Source organism: Drosophila busckii, chromosome X (genome assembly GCF_011750605.1).
Source record: "Drosophila busckii strain San Diego stock center, stock number 13000-0081.31 chromosome X, ASM1175060v1, whole genome shotgun sequence".
Taxonomy (NCBI): Eukaryota; Metazoa; Arthropoda; class Insecta; order Diptera; family Drosophilidae; genus Drosophila; species Drosophila busckii.
Window position 1 is genome coordinate 722901 of NC_046608.1, and position 18953 is coordinate 741853.

Consider the following 18953-nt stretch of genomic DNA (forward strand, 5'->3'; position numbering starts at 1 on the left):
ACTTGTCTTTTTTTCATTGAATCAATCGAATTTGTATTTAAAGTCAAACCACTCAGTCACGCACAGGAAAAACAATTTTTTGATGCAATTCGAATATATTTGCAACTCGGCTAGGTGAGCACAGAGCTGCAACACTCAGCTCTTGTTAGTGAAAATCTGCATGCGTTTCGACACTGTTTTCCAGTTTGACTCTCAAATTACAATACTATTTCGCAAAAAAAAAAAAAAAAAAGAAACGAGTCCCGCAGCGTTAAGTGGGTTCTGTTCGACGATTGTACTAAAGAGAAAAGAGTAACATTCACTGTTAAGAAACATTCAATAACATGCATCTATGATTAAATATATACTCACTTGTTACTTGTCACAAGTACACACATTAAAAATAAATCGTATTCCTAGATTTAAACATCAAACGTTATTTCAAACACTTTCTTACGAATATTTGTAAAACATTTTGAGTTTCATTATTCGATTGTGTCAAGCAAAAATCAGCAACATAAATACGCGCGCAGTTCAAAATTTTACGTGACCAGCTAATTCAATATTTTTTAATAAAAGCTGTGTGTAATAGATAGATAGATTCTTGTCGATTTTAGCTATCATTTTGTAATATTTTTCCCAATTCACATGTAACGCTTAAAAAACTTTAATTCTCGCCTTATCGTTTTAGTATACATGCTGTTAACAGTGCTCAATGAGCAGGCTCCGATCAAATATTTATTTTCACAGTTACTTGTGAGTAACAGCAACAGACTAATAAGTTGTATTTTCTGTAAGGCACGTCATTGGGTTGTTATTTTTTTTTTGGAAATTGCCAACAAGGAGATTACAAATATAAAATGGTTTGTAGCAAAAATAACTAAATAGTTTCATAATAAATCATTTAATCTTTATTAGAGCGCACTCTTTAACTTTCAAAGTTTACTTTCTGTCATTCTGCTGCTGATATGCACCTGTGCTTACTTGCGATCTCTGTTTCCAAGTATCATTGACCGCAACAAAACCGGGTAAGAGATCAAAATTATAACCCAGATTCGATGCATTTAATACTTACATTTTTGGTTTTGTAGGTTGATGGGCACCTTTTGGAAGCTGGCGCGCATCGGCGAACGTAAATCGGCTTGGGTTGGTGGCGCCTGCGTGTTAATGGCATTTGCAGTGCTATTTTGGAGTTAATATTAAATAATGCAAACAAAGAAACTCCATTAATACGAGATTTAGTTCTATTATAAGTTGCAATAAGAAAATCTGTTTATTTTTTATAAATGTCCAATTCCACTTCGGTTCTATTGAAAACAAATTGCAGTGTTACCAGGCGCAGCAAATAAAAATACCAAAATTTAAGAATATTTGTATTAAATTGTTCTTAATAATGTCTAGCGAAAAATGCGCTGCACAGGCTGCGCTGAATCTGTACGTAGTTCAGGCCAAGGAACGCCTGCAGAAGATCCTGCAGACCTTTCAATGGAACGAGCAAAAGGCAAGTATGAGCACCATCCAATCCTGAACAGATTCTCTTGTCGCCATAAACTGGGCTCATAATAACCACTATTAAACCGCCTACAGACTCGGAGTACTATGCAGTTCCCAAAAGCTCTCTCATCTGAATTAGAATTAGAACCACTTGAGGAGCAACTGCCAGACAACTGGGCTAATGACACAAAGTACACTGTGCAGCTGGATGCTGCTAAGTTGGAGGAACTGCTAGGCTCAGTGGAAAAGTCCAAGCTAACAGCACACAGCTTCGAAGAGTTGCAAACGCACTGGACTGATGCTGAAAAGCTGCTCATTTATGAGCATGTAATGAAGTCTACGCCTCCACCGAAACAAAGATTTGATGACAATGTAGAATTTGCAGAGGTTGTGGCGGTTACCGGACGCGTGCATAAGAACCGTCGGCGTCATCGCAAAATTATACCCACATTGCGTGAGGAAATGCATCAGTTGGTCCAGCTTCAAATGGATGCATTGGAGAGGCAGTATAAGGATGCTAACAAGAAGACCAGAATATATGAAAAGAAACAGAAACGGCAGCATGAGCGTCAGCGCATCCGCAGTGGCAGTCGTAGTCGAAGTAGTAGAAAGTCTGAGGCAAGGCAAACTTATCTCTCCCGTGGTAGTCGTAGTCACAGCAGTAGGAAACCTAAGTCAAGGCAACGCTCCCTCTCCCCGAGTCACAAGACACAGCGGCGTCTACATTAATTTCACATATGTATGTAGCATGTTTAATTCGCAAAAAAAAAAATTAAAGTATTAATTACATATGCTAAGACTGTTGGGTAAGCCTGAATCAGTCTATTTAGTAGAGACACGCGTGCGTTTGTTCCAGGAGAAGTTGACACCATAGTTCTTAACACGCTCCTTTTTGGGCTTGTCTTCGCCATCCACAAACCAGCGCCAGCCATTGCGTTCACAATAGGTAATGGCTTCATCCTTGCTACCAAACTGCACATTCATATTAGACAGAGGATCTCCGCTGCATAACAATCAAAATGTGAGCTAGTTTATTTAATAACAGATTGGTTACTTACGTAGAGGACCAGCCCATGAGTGGATTCTCCCAGCGTTCGCGATTATCAAACTCAATTTGCCAAGTGTTTATGTTATCAGTGCCGCTTTGCATGGCATTCTTTGGCGGTATGTGAATGCGGACGCGACGTTCTTTAATGTGCTCCTCGGGAACTCCAGAAATGGGACTGAGATTAACATCAACGGGCACAGTGATTTTGCCGCTTAGCTTATTGCGCTGCTCCAGCTCATCGGGACGTGCCAGCGCCGTATTAAGATCGATTGGTCCCAGATCTTGGCCAGAAGCCCAGCGTGCAGCGCTGTGAACATAAATGTTGTGCTAAATCTAAAGTAAATATGGCACAATAGCACTTACAACTGCAATGTGGGTGTGCTGCGGCACAACACTTGGCGTATTAGCGACATTTTGCACTGTTTGTTAATTACAAGCTGTCAATTGTTTTATTTCTCACAATAGAAATTACGTAAAATTTTGGAACACAAAAGCGTTCGCAATCGTCAGCTGCTTGTAGGCTGACAGTAGCTGATTGCTATGTTACAGTTTCGAATGGAATGGAACAACATTTGTATCGTAGATAATACTCGCTAGCTTGGTGGAAAGTGAGCATTGGAAAGTCAGCTGCTCATGGAACTTCGGATCTTTCGCTTGCACGCATGATGCTGCACTTCTTACACTATTTTCAACTTATAAAATATATATCACAAAAGCTATCGAAGCAAACGGACGCTGTTTTTGTTGTTTCCAAATTGTTGTAGTGGCAAGGACAGAATAAATTAAAATTACACCGTAACAAATTCGTGCAAAAATAGCAAGTGTCACAGTGTTAAGAAGTCGCAATGGGTGTACCAAAGTTTTTTCGTTATATTAGCGAGCGATATCCGTGCCTCAGCGAATTGGCGCGTGAGCACAGCGTAAGTTCAAGGAAATGCACAGGGGTTGCAAATAATGCGTACATGCTCAAAATGCATCTTTTTTTTTTTTACATGTGACAGATACCCGAATTTGATAACCTGTATCTGGATATGAATGGCATTGTGCACAATTGTTCGCATCCCGATGACAGCAATATACACTTCCACCTGGAAGAGTCGCAAATATTTCAGGATATTTTCAACTATATTGACAAGTTGTTTTACCTGATTAAGCCACAGAAGCTCTTCTTTCTGGCTGTTGATGGTGTGGCACCGCGTGCCAAGATGAATCAGCAGAGGAGTCGCCGCTTTCGTTCGGCACGCGAGGCTGAGCAGACGGAGGCGAAGGCGTTGCAACGTGGCGAGAAACGTGAGCATGAACGCTTTGATAGCAATTGCATAACTCCAGGGACAGAGTTTATGGATCGCCTGCAGCGTGGACTCCGTAACTTTTTGCGCATGAAAATCTCGTCGGATCCGTTATGGCAAAAGTGTCGTGTCATACTCAGCGGCCAAGAGACGCCCGGCGAGGGTGAGCACAAGATCATGGACTACATACGCTTCATGAAGGCGCAGCCCAAATTTGATCCTAATACGCGTCACTGCCTTTATGGTCTCGATGCGGATCTCATTATACTGGGCCTGTGCACGCATGAGCTGCATTTTGTGGTGCTGCGCGAGGAGGTGAAATTTGGGAAAAATGTTAAGCGTACCGCTGTCGAAGAGACTCGGTTCTTTTTGCTGCATTTGGGATTGCTGCGCGAGTATCTGGAGCTGGAGTTTAATGAATTGTCCACGCCTGAACAACCACTGGATGTAGCGCAGCTAATTGATGATTGGGTGCTGATGGGCTTTATGGTGGGCAATGATTTCATACCGCATTTGCCGTGCCTGCACATATCCTCCAATGCGCTGCCGTTGCTCTACAAGACCTACATCAAGATCTTTCATAAGTTGGGCGGCAATATTAATGAGCACGGCAAGCTGAATTTGACGCGCCTGGAGCTGTTTATGAACGCTCTCAGCGATGTGGAGCTGGAGCTATTCGAAGAGCACTTCGATGATCTCAAGTACATGAATGCTAAGACTGAAGCATTTGATGTGGATGTTAGCGAATTGCTCACGCCCAATGTCAATGATGATCTATCTGCCCTAATTGATGAAACCGCCAAGGTAACTGCCAGCACTGTGGAGCTGGCAACACTTACTTACTCATTTATTGTTGCAGCTCTATGATAGTGACAGCGAGGAGGAACTAACCGCGGAGGGTGCGCTCAAGCGAGAGTTTGAAAACTATAAGCGCAACTATTATCGCAACAAGTTCAAGTCAGAGCTCCATGAGGACTTAAAATCGGAGCTGGCTTATCATTATGTTACCGCTGTACAATGGGTGCTCGACTATTATTATCGTGGCGTGCAGAGCTGGGATTGGTATTATCCCTTTCACTATTCACCGTTTATAAGCGATTTGACACAGATAAAAGATATAAAAGTCAACTTTCAGCTGGGCAAACCCTTCCTACCATTCCAACAGGTAACTCAAATAGTAAACTTAAGAGTGCTTACCTCATTTCACAATGCTTCCCTCTCTGACCTTTATTAATGATTCTTTAAAGAGAATCAGCATTGGCCTCAATAGCTTCATGCAACGCTTAGAGTATTGCAAAAAGTGTTTATGAAGTATGAAACAAAATATTTTAAGTATAGTTTCTGAAATTGGATTTCTCATGAAATGCATAAATGCGTGTATACATATGAATGTTCCATAGATTGAACACTAACCACATGCATGTGTATCTTTTTCTCCCACTCCCTCTCTCTTTCGCTTTCTCTCTCACACACACACACATATACATGTTTGCGCTATTTGCAGCTGTTGGCTGTGCTGCCTGCCGCAAGTTGCAAGCTGTTGCCTGAGGCCTATCATGAGCTCATGTTGAATGCCCAGAGCCCGTTGGCGGAGTTTTATCCCCAGGATTTTGAGAGTGATCTTAATGGCAAGAAGCACGACTGGGAGGCGGTGGTCCTGATCCCCTTTATCGATGAACGCCGACTACTGGACGCGATGAAAACTTGTGAAACGTTGCTAAGCTCTGCGGAGCGGGCACGTAATCGGCATGGACCCATGTTCCAATATGATTATTCGGCGCTATCGCAAGGTAGTTTGCCGGCGTTGGCACCGTTGAAGGCATTGCAGCATGTGTTTTGCACGGAGATGGAGCGTTGGGCCAAAGAAATCGCCCTCAATTTACCGTTTAGCGTGTGCATGGAGCTGCCAAATGCGGCGCGTCATGTGTTCTTTCCGGGCTTTCCCACCATGAAGCATTTGGCGTTCGATGTAAGCTGCTGCGCCGAAAGGGAAATCTTAATTGCTGTTAACTGTACACATTTCTTAATAGTATGAGCTGCGCCATGGTCGCATCAGGGTATTCGAGCAGCCTAGTCGCAATCTGAGCATGGTGCTGCTGCCCAAGAAGCGTGCACTGCCGGATACACTCACTGCGGTGGCGTCTCAGTATCTGGAGCAAGTGGTGCACATTGGATGGCCACATCTAATCAAGGCCAAGGTGGAGAGCGTCGCCACACGCTCGCAAATTGTTAGCAAAGAGGGCATCGTCAACAATGAGTCGCGTCACTTTGAAATGGATTGCAAATCGCTGGACGAACAGTTGAGTATTTGGAGGACTTGCACAACATTGATGCCAGCTGCTAACTGCCTGCTTTGTTTACAGCTTTACTGGCCGCATGGGCATTAAATTTCACAACTATGATGTGTTGCTCTACATTCGCACCTACGCCGGCAGCTCGGTGGAGTTCGGACAACGTGGTGATGTGTATATGAAGGACGCTTGGAGCACAGCAGTTACGGCATACCCGGCACAGGGCGTTGTGTCTGATATCGATGTGCGTGATAATATGCGTCAGCACTTTAGCAAAATCGAGGAGCTCTTCCCCGTGGGCAGCACCATTTTCTTCATTGGCACTCCCTACTTTGGCAGCGAAGGCACAGTGCTCGATCCGCAGCTGGTCTATAGCTGTGGACGCATACAGAGTATGTATTACTTAATCATTTATGTAGAGAGTGTAGAGATAACAATTAAAGCTTTGTAAATACAGTTTCCATCAAAGTGGGGGCAGAGCCGGACTTAGAAGCTGCACGTATACTGCAGCAGCAGCGCGATCGGGAATATATGAACTCGTACGATGTCTGCCGCCAGCTGGACATCAACAACAAGTGTCTGGGACGTCTAACAGGCACCGTTTGGGTGGTGCTAGGACCACGTCGGGAGAGAATGGAAAATGTAGCCAAGCATAACATAGGCCTGCAGCTCAAATATCCCAGACTAAATGAGGAACGTGCCGGCTATTGTCGTCGCATCAACAATCAATGGTACTACTCAGCCATAGCTGTGAATCTCATGTTCGAGTATTGCGAAAATTTCCCGGAAGTGATCAACAATTTTGCAACAAGTAATGATCGCGGCGACTATATCTACGAGGAGGATATTTACCCAAATGAAGTTGGCCAGCAACGTATTGAGAATCTGTCCAATTGGGTGCGTCAACAGCCGCATATGAAAGTCGATCGCATTACCTGCGGCTCACGCACTGTTTGCAAGGATACTGTGGAGCTGCTGCTCACAGCCACCGATGAGCTGCGTAACAAACCGGTCAAGAATGTTAAGCTCCAGGTGAAACCGCATTTGTTGATCAAACCCAATGTGACGCTGCCCGAAGTTTACAAATCACCCGATCCGATACGTCTCTTTGATCGTGTCGTGGTGGTGCGCACTATTTATATGGTGCCCGTGGGTGTCACTGGCACTGTGATTGGCGTGCATCCGGTTAGTGATCCCAACCCGGTGCGCCTCGAGTGTCTGAATGCCGTGGAGACTTTCTGTGAGATTCTGTTTGACAAATGTGTTTCCAATTGTGGCGATATACATGGCATTGCCGAGGAGCGTGTCTACAAAGTGCCAGAGAGCGCACTTGCCGTTATCGAATCGAATGGTAAGACTTTTGTCACATTCTGTCTCATTCACTCTCATGCTCACAATCTCTCTCTCTCTTTCTAATTTGTGCAGAGGAAACGGATAAGACGAGACAAACACCAAATGCTTCTGGACGACAGTCCCAGTCACAGTCCTCGTCGCAGTCTGGCTATTCCACGCGCCGCGACCGACGCGAACAGCAACAATCACGTTATATGACTGCCGCTGGTTCCAGATACAATCCTATTACAATGAAGACCTGCATTGCGGATGAGTTTGTACAGCCGGATGCAGACAAGGCGGCTACATCTAAGCCGAAAATGCAGCCGCAGCCGAGGCCGCAACAGCAGCCGCAGCAAAAATGGCGACAATATGATCAGCCAATGCGACGACAAGAGGAGCAGCCTCGACGACAAGAGCAACAGCCTCGACAACAAGAGCAACAGCCACGACGACAAGAGCAGCCACGACAGGTAATAGTGCCTGCGATGACGCCAAAGCAAGTCGCGCCACCAGCAACAGCCGTAGCCGCAGATACTCCGCAGGCACAGACCTTGGCCTTGCAGCAGCTCCTGGGCTTGAGTCAGCCTAAGCTAGCGGTATCTCAAAACACCGATCCACAGTTACATCAACAAGCAATGCTAGCAGCGGCCATTGCAAATGTGCCGTCCATGATAAATTCCCCGTTGCCTAGTCAAATGCCAGTAAGTTGCTCCAATTATAATTCCTTATAGATTATTAATAACTCACGTTTCATTCAATAGAAACTGCCCCAGCCGCCGCCTAGCTGGCGTGATGAGGCTAAGCAGCATCAAGCCAAAATGCAGCAGCAGAAGCAGGAGAAGCAGCAGCGGAAGCCGCAACATAAGCAACATCAGGAGCAGCAGCAGAAGCAACAACAACAGCAGCAGCAGCAGAAGCAACCACAGCAGCAGCAGCAGACGCAACCACAGCAGCAGCAGCCGCAGAGTCTGCAACTGTTGCCCATGCAGATGCAAAATTTCAACAATAGCATGCCTGCCCTTGATGCGCGCGCCATGAGACCGTTGCAACTACAACCACAACAACCGCCACCAGCACAGTACACTCAACAACAACAGCAGCACCAGCAGCAGCAGCACCAGCACCATCAGCAGCAGCAATTCAAAAGCTACAGCAATAGCTATCAGCGCTATAATAACAACAATCCTAATGGCAACTATTATCCCACCAGTCCCAACTACAGCAACAGCAACAACAATCGACAACAGCAATATGAGCCAAGCGCACAACGCAACAGCGGCGGCGCCAGCACAAGCAGCCATACAACAACCATACAGGACTTTGTGCCCACCCAGGCCTATCGACCCAAGAAGTCGCAGCAGCGAAACGCTCAGCCAAATGCTCAAATGGAGTCAGTTAAGGTACAGCACAAGTTGGAGGTCAAGCTGCCGCCGGCGACTGCAACAGCAGTACCAGCTGCAACTTTAAGCAGCGATGCGGCCAGCTGCGAGCTAATGCGTACGCTTAAAATAACAGTAAGTAAAAAGGTAATTAATATATACATATATAATATATATACATTATTGTATTGCAGCCAACGACCATGGCGCCCAGCACCAGTGCTGCCAATGCAACAGCTGAAGCCGCTGGCACTAGTGTAAGTTTATAGCAGCCACCTCCATGAAGTATACATACTATACTACATATACCATACTATAATATATTTGTTTGGTTTGCAGACACAGCAGAAGCCGACGAGGAAGCCGCGTGTGCCGCGCATTGGAGCCAAGTTTGATTTGGAATACATCTTGCCGTAAGCTGGCGTGACATACTAATTAACTAATTATTTTTTACAAACTTATGCTTTACAAATTCGAAAATATGCTTTCAAAAAGACTTGAATACAGTTGTTCCTTTTTTAAGAAATGATTCTTATTTTTTTTTTTGTTCTCGCTTGTTGTCTAAGAACAAAGCAAATCTACTGACTGCTGTAAATGAATATACCCATGCATTAATAATATAAGGTATAAATATAGAATAAGTCTCTAAAGACAGCCATACTCCCAACTATACAAAAAGAAATGCAAACAATTGGAATAGAATTCTCTAAATTTAATACAATATATGAAAAACTGTTAAATTTTAAATGTGCCCTTACATTCAGTATCAATGTATTTAAATGTAATGTTGAATGAAGCTCAAAATATAAAAGCATTACTTGATCAGCACGCTTAGTTTATTTTAACGATTGCCACAATGCTACTGGCCAACCAGGAGGCAACAGTTGGATACATCCAATTATTCTTAACAATTTGTTTATAATGATTATTGACAGACTGTTAAATAAGATTGATTTTATTTGCAAGAAGAGAACAGAGGCTTCGTCAGGAAAATATTTATAAATGTATATATAATTAAGGACATCGTAAGGACCCGCTGTTTACAATTTACATAGCAAGTTGGAGAATCTAAAGCAACCTTATCAATGTGTCAAGTGTACTTAAATGTGAAGGCAATCCTAAAAGTTATATAATTAGCTAGTTAGTTTCAGCCAAGACTATAGAATAATATTGTTCTATAATCTTTGGCTATAGTCTTTTTATACACTTTGACATTTTTGTAAAAAATGGAAAAGGGTATTATGACATTGTGCAAATGGCAGCAAGACAAACTGACTCGTCCGTCCGTCCGTCTGTCTGAATGTTTGAGCAACTGTTTTTCAGCAACTATAAGAGCTAGAGCAACCAAATTTTTTATGTAGGTCCTCCTATACTCAAACCCACACGGTTTTATTTTATTTATTTTTATTTTCTCCCTCCCTCGCAAATAGAAAAAAACGATTTTAAGCAATTTAAAAATATTAAAAATTCTGAAATAAATCACAAAAACACGTGGTCATGTTTTCGAGGGATGCCGATGCCAGAACATTCGGATAAATAACTTTGGAATTATTCACATTTTAATTTTCAATATAGACAGCGCGGTGCGCTTGCTGACGTGCCATACAATCGTCGCTGCCGACCGAGGCGGCGGCGTCGCTGCTGCTGATGCTACAGCGAAAACGAGCTGTGACGCGTTAGCTGTTTTTGTGTGTTAAATGTGTTTGTGAGTGCTAATGCGTGTGTTTGCTGCGATGCACTAGTCAAAGTGTATATAAAAGATGGTTGCGTCCAACTTTAATTTGGCCACTTGTTGTAATATTTGTTATTTTTTCTTGGTGTCTTGTAATATTTTTTGCGATTATTAACATCATGAACTCATGCTGTGAGTAAAGTCGGAAATTCGGGTCCCTAAGTCTGAAGGCCATGCTCTGCGACTCCGAAAGTTCGAGATCGGGATTTGAGAGTGTCAGGACACACCCTCTATACAACATTTAGAATGTAGCCTCCAAGATTATTTTTAAATTCCGCCTTTCACGAGAATCGTAACAAAAACCGGCCACAATCTGTAACGATTGTTGTCGACCGATGCCTTGCTAAAGCGTATCAGAAAGTGGACTGTGCCCAACTTTAATGAGTATTGCTTGAATTAAGTTTTATTGATTTTTAATTGCAAAATATAATTGCTTAAGCAGCCAGCCCACGGATTTATTGCAGCCCACAGATTAATATTTATTATTATTGGCTCAAATGGGCAGAATCATGCAATCGTGCACTTGACGCACCATTAACCACGCTCCACAGCGGTGCGCGGATTTCGCCTATTTATTTGTCTACCTATGATACTATATCAGCAGAGACTTTCGGTTATAAAAGAGTGTGTGAACTAAGTTGTAACCCTGGCGTCTGGCGAGCGCTGCCAGCGAAATAAATAATTAATTTGATCAAACGCCCCACTAAATCGATATCGGTGTGAATTAATCTTGACATTTGAGAGTAGAGGTAGAGTGTGAAAAAATGTAATGCTCCTCATGATTAATTGTTACTAAAGAGCGAAACAAATTTGTTGCATTTGCTAACAATAAATCGTGGAATTGGCAAAACGATTTATTGATTCAAAAACTAAAGCTTATGATGGCAAAATGTTTAATGTGATTTAGATTTGACCCACAAATGAAAATAGAAGCGAAAGTGTTGTGCCTGGGCGTACCTAGCCGACTAGTGCATACACTTTCATATAATGATAAAATTCTATTGTAATCTTATGCATAATTTATATGTTTGTAGTGTAACTACACTCAGTTAGTGAACTTGTGAGCAATCCCATTAAACTGAGCTCAACGAAACTATGTGGCAAAGATAGAATAGTGCATGTGTTTGTCAGTAGGTCTGTCCGGCGAGTCCGGCGAGAGTCCAGCACTTAGCATATAATTTGATAATGAAATCACAAATTCATGCTCGTTACTGAAACACGACAACTAGCGTGCTGGCAATGATTGCGCAATACGCGAATGTCAGTGTGCTGTCAGTTGTATGAGGGCAGTGGATGAGCCCGAGTTGATTGCCTGCAATTGCTAGAGCGTCAAAGTCAGTTGTTATTCGAGGCTTGCAGCGCTTGGAAAATATTTCGGATGAACAGCAATGTATGCGCTAAGTCTGTTTGCATTGGTCCTGCTTCTTTACAAGTTTTTGGTCTGGAATTTCGGGCATTGGCGTAGGCGTGGCATTAAGGAGCCGCGTGCCTGGCCTCTGCTCGGCTCCTTTCCAAATATTGTATGGCCGCGGCAGCATTTCACCAACGATATGCGCGATCTTTACATGTGAGTCTGCAGGCTGTTGTGTTGTCGCTGTTGTTGTTGGCAATGTTGTCAGTTGCAGGCAGCATCGTGAGACCGACAGCTATGTGGGCACATTCTTGCTGCGTGCGCCAAAGCTGCTGCTGCTTGAGCCTAAGCTGATCAACGAGGTCTTTGTGAGCGCCTTCAGACACTTTGAGAACAACGATGCCTCGCGCATGATTGACACCAGCAAGGATCAGCTGGTGGCTTGCAACCCCTTTGTGCTGGATGCTGATGAGTGGCGTCTGCAGCGCGGCATCTTCTCGCCACTGCTGACCAGCGGGCGTATACGCAATGCCTATACCAACATGCAACGCGTTTGTGGCAAGCTTTGTGCCTACATAGAGCAGCAGTCTGGCAGCACAGATGGCATGGATGTGAGTAACATTGGCGCCCATCAATTGATTATTCCTGACATTTCTCCTGAGTGCTCTAGCTGGGACTGCGCTATACCAGCGAGAATCTGTTGGACTGTGTGCTGGGCATAGAGGCACAAAGCTTCACCTTGGCGGCACTGCCTGTGGCCAAGCATAATCGTGAGATGTCTGAGAACAATCGTGCATTGGCGCTGGCAGGCGCCTTGAATGGACTTTTCCCGCAGCTGCCGCGCTGGCTGCGTCCGAAAGTCATACCCAAGTCCTATGATCGCTTCTTTGGCGAGCTGGCGCACGAGGCTTTCAAGCTGCGTCGTGCCAGTCACCAGGAGCGTAATGATTTCATCAATCATTTGCTTGATATGCAGCAGGAGCACATGCTGAGCGAAGCGCAGCTAACCTCACATGCGATGACCTTTATGTTTGACGGCCTGGACACAACGTCATCGACCATAGCTCATTGTCTGTTGTTGGTGAGTGGAAAAGCCCTTTATTGCTACAGTACATCCACTTGCAATATATGCGCAGCTTGGACGCTATCCGTCGTGTCAGCAGCGACTTTGGGAAGAGCTGGCTGAAGCTACAACCTCGGAGCAGCTGTTGCCAGACTTTGAGGTGCTCTGTGAGCTGCCCTATCTGAACGCCTGTGTGCATGGTGAGTAATCAAGACATCCAAACTTTTCATTTGCGCTATTACCTAATAGAAGCAGATATTAGATAGATACTTACCTACTATATAACTACATACAGCTTACATAAGCTTCAATGACAGATTAATTTTATTAAAAATTTCTTTGGCAAAGTGCGTGGCGTATTCCGGTTCAGCGTTTAGTTTTAGACTTGAATATCAATCTAATTAAAGTTTCTTATGTTATTAGCATACCTATTAATCGACCGAGTATATTGGACGTAAAATTAATTGGAACAGTATTAGTATTAGCTTTATCTTTAACAAATTTGTATTCACAGAAAGCCTACGCATCTATCCGGGCGGCGGCTGGGCATCCAAGACCTGCACCGAGGCCTATACGCTGCATGGCAGTCATCACAGCCATCCGCTGCAGCTGTACCCGGGCGATAATGTGATGATACCCATATATGGACTGCATCATGATCCCAATTATTATCCAGAGCCGCATCTGTTCCAGCCCGAGCGCTTTTTGAACGGTGGCCTGAAGCGCTTTCAGTCGCTTGGCGTCTTCTTGGGCTTTGGCAATGGTCCGCGTCAGTGCGTAGGCATGCGTTTGGCTCTGGTGCAGACCAAGGCCGCACTGGCGGCCATAGTGCGACAGTTTGAAGTGCGTGTGGATGCGCGCACTCTCAAGGGCATCGAACTGGATCCGCTAATATTTGTGGGCGCTCACAAGGGCGGCATCTGGCTAAACTTTGTTAAACGCACAGCTTTCAAATAGAGTGGCGACTGCATTGAGCAAAAGCATAAGCATATTATTGACTTATTGACAGTGTTTGCTACATTGGCAAATACGATGCCAAGTAGTTAGTCGGCCGCTGGGCTTGCTTAGTTTGTTTTTTTTTTTATTATTTTTTTTATCGTTTTGCTCTCAACCTTTCAGGCAATTATGTCACGCGCATTGGCCAACAAGTCGAGAGATACATCAGGTGGCCACGCGTAAGTGTGTGCGCATTGAGTGACCATTGATTGAACGATGGTTTGATTGACATTTGTTTAGTGTCATCAAAAGCCAGGCAAGCCGTTAACGTGCAGTGGTTTTTTGCTACAGGTGTAAACTGGTTTAAGAGCTGCTTTGTTTGCTTGAAATGTTTTTCAGACTTCAAACAAAAGGTGCATGGAAATTCCTATAAATTTCAATTAGGAGCACGCTTGATCTTGTGACGTCATGATCTTGTGACGTCATGACGACAGCTTGTTAGCTGTCAGTACCAATTCTATTCTACGGTGCATCGAATTAAATCGAATTAAGTGTGTACAGCGTGTGCCGTAGTTCATCGCTTAGGCTACAATTTAGACACTCTAGTTTAGTTGTGCCTCGAGAGATTTATGGCTTTTGTGATTATATTTCAACATGTCAAAGCAAACGCATTCAATGGGCAATCAAAGCAACGTTCGATTTGCCTATTGAGCGTACTACTTGAAAATGTCTGTTTCCATTTTGTTGTCAACGAGGCGTATGCGTGCTATTGCAAATAAACTAAACAAATACACACACATATGCTAAATAGCTTGACCCACTCCCCTTTGACGAGCCAAACTCACTTTCTCTTGCTTGCTCGCACAAAAGAAAACCAATATCAATATTTGTGTTGAAGGTCATAACAACAACAGCAACAGCAACAAAACAACAACAGCAGCAACCAGCATCAGCAACCGCATCAGTGTTTAAAGTTAAAGTTAAACAAATTATGTACATATATAAAGTGTGTTTATTAGGTAAGAAATCGTTTTTAGTGGTGCATACATAATTGACATAAAATTTTTATGTGCTACATTTTTTTTTTTTTTTGATTTGTTTTTGTGCGCGCCTTTAAAACAATGACAACTGAAATGAATTTTTGGGGAAAAAAATAGAAACAATGATGAATTTTAATAACTAATCAGTGCTAGGATGCCAATGCTTCCAGATGTAGCTGCCGCAGCAAGCGCCTCACAGCCGCGGCACGGGAAACAGACGCAATGGCTTGCTGCTGCTCTTGGTGCTCCTGCTGTTGCTGCTGCTGCTGGCTTGACGTGCAATACGCGTGCGTGGGCGTGGCCCAGTTGGCGGCAAGTAAGCGTTGTTGGTGGCGGCGGCGGCAGTTGCCACTGCTTGTGGCGCATACGCTGGCTGGTCATCGAAGATGCGGACTGTCTGCACATGTTCTTCGCCATGGGCCGTCTCCTGGGTGACAACCTTGACAACGTGATGTGGTCCCGTTGGCTGCTCATTGGTGGTACCCAAGATCTTAATGGTCTTCACTCCAGCGTTGTCATAGGCCTCCAGCACCTTAAAGGTGCGCACTGCATGCGGCTTGACGATTTGCACGGTCCGCACTTTGGAACTGCCGCGTGGCACGGGCACAGTGGCAGCCACAGCTACATTCACGGCCATTTGCATTTCGCGTGGCATAAACTTCTGCAGCGACTGCTGTGCTTGAAGGCTTAAAGCGGTGCGTGACTGCGTCAAGATTTGCTGTTGCTGTTGCTGATGATGATGTTGCTGTTGTGCTGTCAATGCATTGCTGCTGTAGGACATGGCAGGCGCATAATAACGTGGTCGCTTTGATTGCTCTCTGTACATGGGTGCCACTGCAACAAATTGTTGCTGCTGTTGCACTTGCTGCTGCTGCTGCTGCACATGATGTTGCTGCTGTCCATAACGCGCCAAGGGTTGCACATTGCTCATGAAACTGCTTAGCGTATGCATGTGTGATTGCTGCGGTGCAGGCAATGGCGCTGCAATCGGTGTTGCTGCTGGCACTGCAGCAGCAATTAGCGCCTGATATGCTGTGGTTGCTGGCTGCAGCTGCTGCTGCTGCTGTTGCTGTTGCTTGGGAACGCCATAGACAACACCTCCGATTTGCAACGTTGACTGCTGCAGTCGCAAGTGTTGCTTCTGCTGCTGTTGCTCCTTCAACAATTTCGTTTGCGTCTGCAGACTGTGCAGCTCAGCAATTGCTGCTTCAAAGTTGTCTGGCTTGATGAAGTCATAACCATCTGGCAAGGTGCCAGGCAATGTTCGCTGCTGCTGCTGCTGCTGTTGTTGTTGTTGTTGTTGTTGTTGTTGTTGTTGCTGCTGCTGTTGTCGCTGCTGTGGGGCATGGTAAACGACTGTGGGTTGTGGCTGCGGCAGCGGTGCTGGTGTCTTGACATCATCATAGCCAGGCGGCAGATAGCTTGGTGCGTTATATGGCGTAGCAACAGGTGTGCCTTGTGTGGCAACTTGGGACGCAGGCAGCTGATCGGGATTGGCAAAGTCATAGCCAGGTGGTAAATAGCCAGGGGCTTGATATTCAGACTGTGGTGCTGCTGGTGTTGGCAATTTTTGCTGTTGCTGTTGGCGCTGCTGCTGATCTTGTGGTTGCTGTATATAGCCAGGTGGCAAATAAGCTGGAGCTTGATAGTGCGTCTGTGTGGCAACATTGCTAGTGCTGCTGACGCTGCTGCTTGGTGGCAAATAGGCGGCTGCTTGGTAGGCTTGTTGCTGTTGCTGTTGGTGCTGTGAATAGCTGGCAACTGTTGCAGTGCTGGTTGGGGCTACATATTGCTGATGGGACTGTTGCTCCAATGGTGATACAACTGGTGGCAAGTAATCAGGCGCCTGATAGCTCTGACCTGCCGACTGCTGTTGTGTTGCAAATTGCTGTGTTGTAGTTCCAGTGCTGCTGCTGGTACTAGTAGATTGATAGATCTGTTGTTGCTGTTGCTGCTGCTGCTGTTGATGTTGTTGCTGCGTTTCTATGCTGGGCGTTATGGCTGTGGGCGGCAAGTAGGCAGGTCCTCTAAACACAGCTGGTTGCTGCTGTGGTGGTTGCTGTTGTTGTTGGGCTTGTTGCTGCTGTCGCTGGAAATCATGCTGATAGTTGGAGGGAAAGGGCACAGGTACAGGCACTGATTGCTGTTGCACTTGCTGTGGCACGGACGTTGCCACACTTGCAACTGTTGCTTGTGGATATGTTGGCAAATTAGCCTCATGATCCAAGCCCAAATACGATATATCCAAGTGCTCATCCCCAGCTGGTGACGGCTGCTGCTGCTGCTGCTGCTGATGATGTATGTGTATCTCTTCGCGTATGGCAGCATCTGTTGCAGACACTGGTGGCAGATAGGCACGCTGCTTGTTGGCATAATGATTGTGCACCTCGAAGATTTGATAACGCGAATCTCCATAGTTGCTCTCCTCAAAGCGATTCGGTTGTTGCTGCAGCTTCAACGATATGTCTGCTGAAGTTAATCCACATAGTGAGCAGGTGGCGAGCACAAAAAGAGCGCCAAGTAACTTTAAAGGCACAAACAGAAAAAAAAAACAGACACAAAAAAAAATGTTATTAGAATTTAATATTTTATTTTATTTTTTATATTTCTTTTTTTTTTTTTTCAATTTATAAAGTTTTGTCTTCAGACATACGCACACATTCACACAATTTGAAAGTCCTTTGCTTTTATTTGTTTATGGCACTTGTTTATAATTTGTATTTTTTTATTGTCACTGTCACTTGCACTTGCAACTGTTGCTGTTGCCACTTTTGTGTACCACTTACATTCATTTTTGACGTTGGTCGTGCTTAAGCCCTCGATGTCCAATCGTTCAATGATGGTTCATCATGACCTGTCCACGCATTTTATACTACACTAGGGCTCGCCACAGTTTAAACAAAATTTTGCTTATGCGTCTGCACACACACACACACACAAACACACACATATATATGCATCGTCTGGTCATGGTGGCTCTAATACGATCTCCCGGCCTTTCATTAATTCATTGGCGCGCATACGCAACATCATCATCTTTGTGTTCATCTTTATTTTCAAGTTGATTTTCAATTTCATCTTCATGTTTACTCTGTGGCCCGTTCGTCTTTGAGAAATATGCAGATTGTTTATTGAATGATTACAGCTCCATTTGCTTATGATGCTCCGAAATTCGACACTACCGAATTCACTGACACAAATATATCTTTTGGCAGTACCTTTGCAAGCTCTGAATAAATCACAATTTGTGTACGGATGTAATTAATACGGCCGCATAATTATAACCTGTGGCTTCGTAAAGTTCGCAAAATAAAATATTTTTGAACTAAGAGTATATATATGTATGTATCTTTATATATTTTATTTTATTTATGTAACTCATCAAATTTATTCTCATAGGGAATGGAAAGCCTGACAAATTTAAAATTGTATAATTGTATAATAAATTATGTAATATATAATAATTAAACATTTTAATATTACAATTAATTATATACTATTTATTAATCATTACTTGCTACTTATTTTTCATTTATTACTTATTGAGCCAATAAAATTTCGATAGTATCTTTATTATTCAAACGTATTATTATTTTATTTAAATGTATTTGATTTCAGTCTAAAATTGTCTATAACTTCTAAAATCATATTTATATTGGCCAAAATGGTAACAGTAATCTATTAAAATACAAATTAATCCAAACTTATAATATAACATATGTATCTATTTATCTATATAATTATAGATCATTGCTAAACAATTATTTTAGGTAGGTGAGATATTACATTTTTAACTATTTGTGATATAACTATTTGTATATTTAATATATATCGTACATATATCAACGAATCATTGTACTCAATGCATAAGAGTTAAGTATAATTTTTTTTATAAAGTGTATAGTCTAGTCGAGTGGCATATTTACAATTTATGTTCTCAAATATTGTCTCAGTCATAGGACATATTTATTATATATTTATTGCTATTATTTCATTTTTATTTAAAACACATATTT

At 43.6% G+C, this 18953-nt stretch overlaps 6 protein-coding genes across 6 annotated transcripts; 4 read left to right on the forward strand and 2 right to left on the reverse strand.

Annotated features, from left to right (window-relative positions):
- Window positions 1–470: 470 nt before the first annotated feature.
- On the forward strand, window positions 471–1314 carry LOC108606311 (protein kish). The gene is made up of 4 exons (XM_017996312.2): window positions 471–560; window positions 671–842; window positions 898–1007; window positions 1071–1314. The coding sequence occupies exons 2-4, from the start codon at window positions 840–842 to the stop codon at window positions 1174–1176; spliced, it is 219 nt and encodes a 72-aa protein (XP_017851801.1). The 5' UTR covers window positions 471–560; window positions 671–839; the 3' UTR covers window positions 1177–1314.
- A 58-nt stretch (window positions 1315–1372) lies between these two features.
- LOC108605400 lies at window positions 1373–2221 on the forward strand. Its single transcript, XM_017995069.2, has 2 exons — window positions 1373–1480; window positions 1567–2221. The coding sequence occupies exons 1-2, from the start codon at window positions 1373–1375 to the stop codon at window positions 2200–2202; spliced, it is 744 nt and encodes a 247-aa protein (XP_017850558.1). The 3' UTR covers window positions 2203–2221.
- Window positions 2195–3025, reverse strand: LOC108606742 (NADH dehydrogenase [ubiquinone] iron-sulfur protein 4, mitochondrial). Its single transcript, XM_017997140.2, has 3 exons — window positions 2885–3025; window positions 2532–2828; window positions 2195–2476 (listed from the first exon to the last, which is right to left on the reverse strand). Exons 1-3 carry the CDS (start codon window positions 2932–2934, stop codon window positions 2296–2298), a joined length of 528 nt encoding a protein of 175 aa, XP_017852629.1. The 5' UTR covers window positions 2935–3025; the 3' UTR covers window positions 2195–2295.
- A 130-nt stretch (window positions 3026–3155) lies between these two features.
- LOC108606741 (5'-3' exoribonuclease 1) lies at window positions 3156–9232 on the forward strand. Its single transcript, XM_033294341.1, has 12 exons — window positions 3156–3441; window positions 3523–4614; window positions 4670–4975; window positions 5315–5779; window positions 5841–6109; window positions 6174–6493; window positions 6559–7452; window positions 7527–8137; window positions 8198–8325; window positions 8647–8950; window positions 9010–9072; window positions 9155–9232. The coding sequence occupies exons 1-12, from the start codon at window positions 3367–3369 to the stop codon at window positions 9230–9232; spliced, it is 4605 nt and encodes a 1534-aa protein (XP_033150232.1). The 5' UTR covers window positions 3156–3366.
- Window positions 9233–11844: 2612 nt separating this feature from the next.
- LOC108605799 (probable cytochrome P450 28c1) lies at window positions 11845–13990 on the forward strand. The gene is made up of 5 exons (XM_017995602.1): window positions 11845–12114; window positions 12173–12509; window positions 12569–12979; window positions 13035–13161; window positions 13476–13990. Exons 1-5 carry the CDS (start codon window positions 11936–11938, stop codon window positions 13916–13918), a joined length of 1497 nt encoding a protein of 498 aa, XP_017851091.1. The 5' UTR covers window positions 11845–11935; the 3' UTR covers window positions 13919–13990.
- Window positions 13991–15190: 1200 nt separating this feature from the next.
- LOC108605399 (alpha-protein kinase 1) lies at window positions 15191–17729 on the reverse strand (the record flags this gene model as incomplete). Its single annotated transcript, XM_033294342.1, has 6 exons — window positions 17724–17729; window positions 17069–17461; window positions 16901–16996; window positions 16622–16804; window positions 16022–16480; window positions 15191–15889 (listed from the first exon to the last, which is right to left on the reverse strand). Coding segments are annotated over exons 1-6 (1836 nt in total), but the record flags the coding sequence as incomplete, so codon positions are not given.
- Between the last annotated feature and the right edge of the window lie 1224 nt (window positions 17730–18953).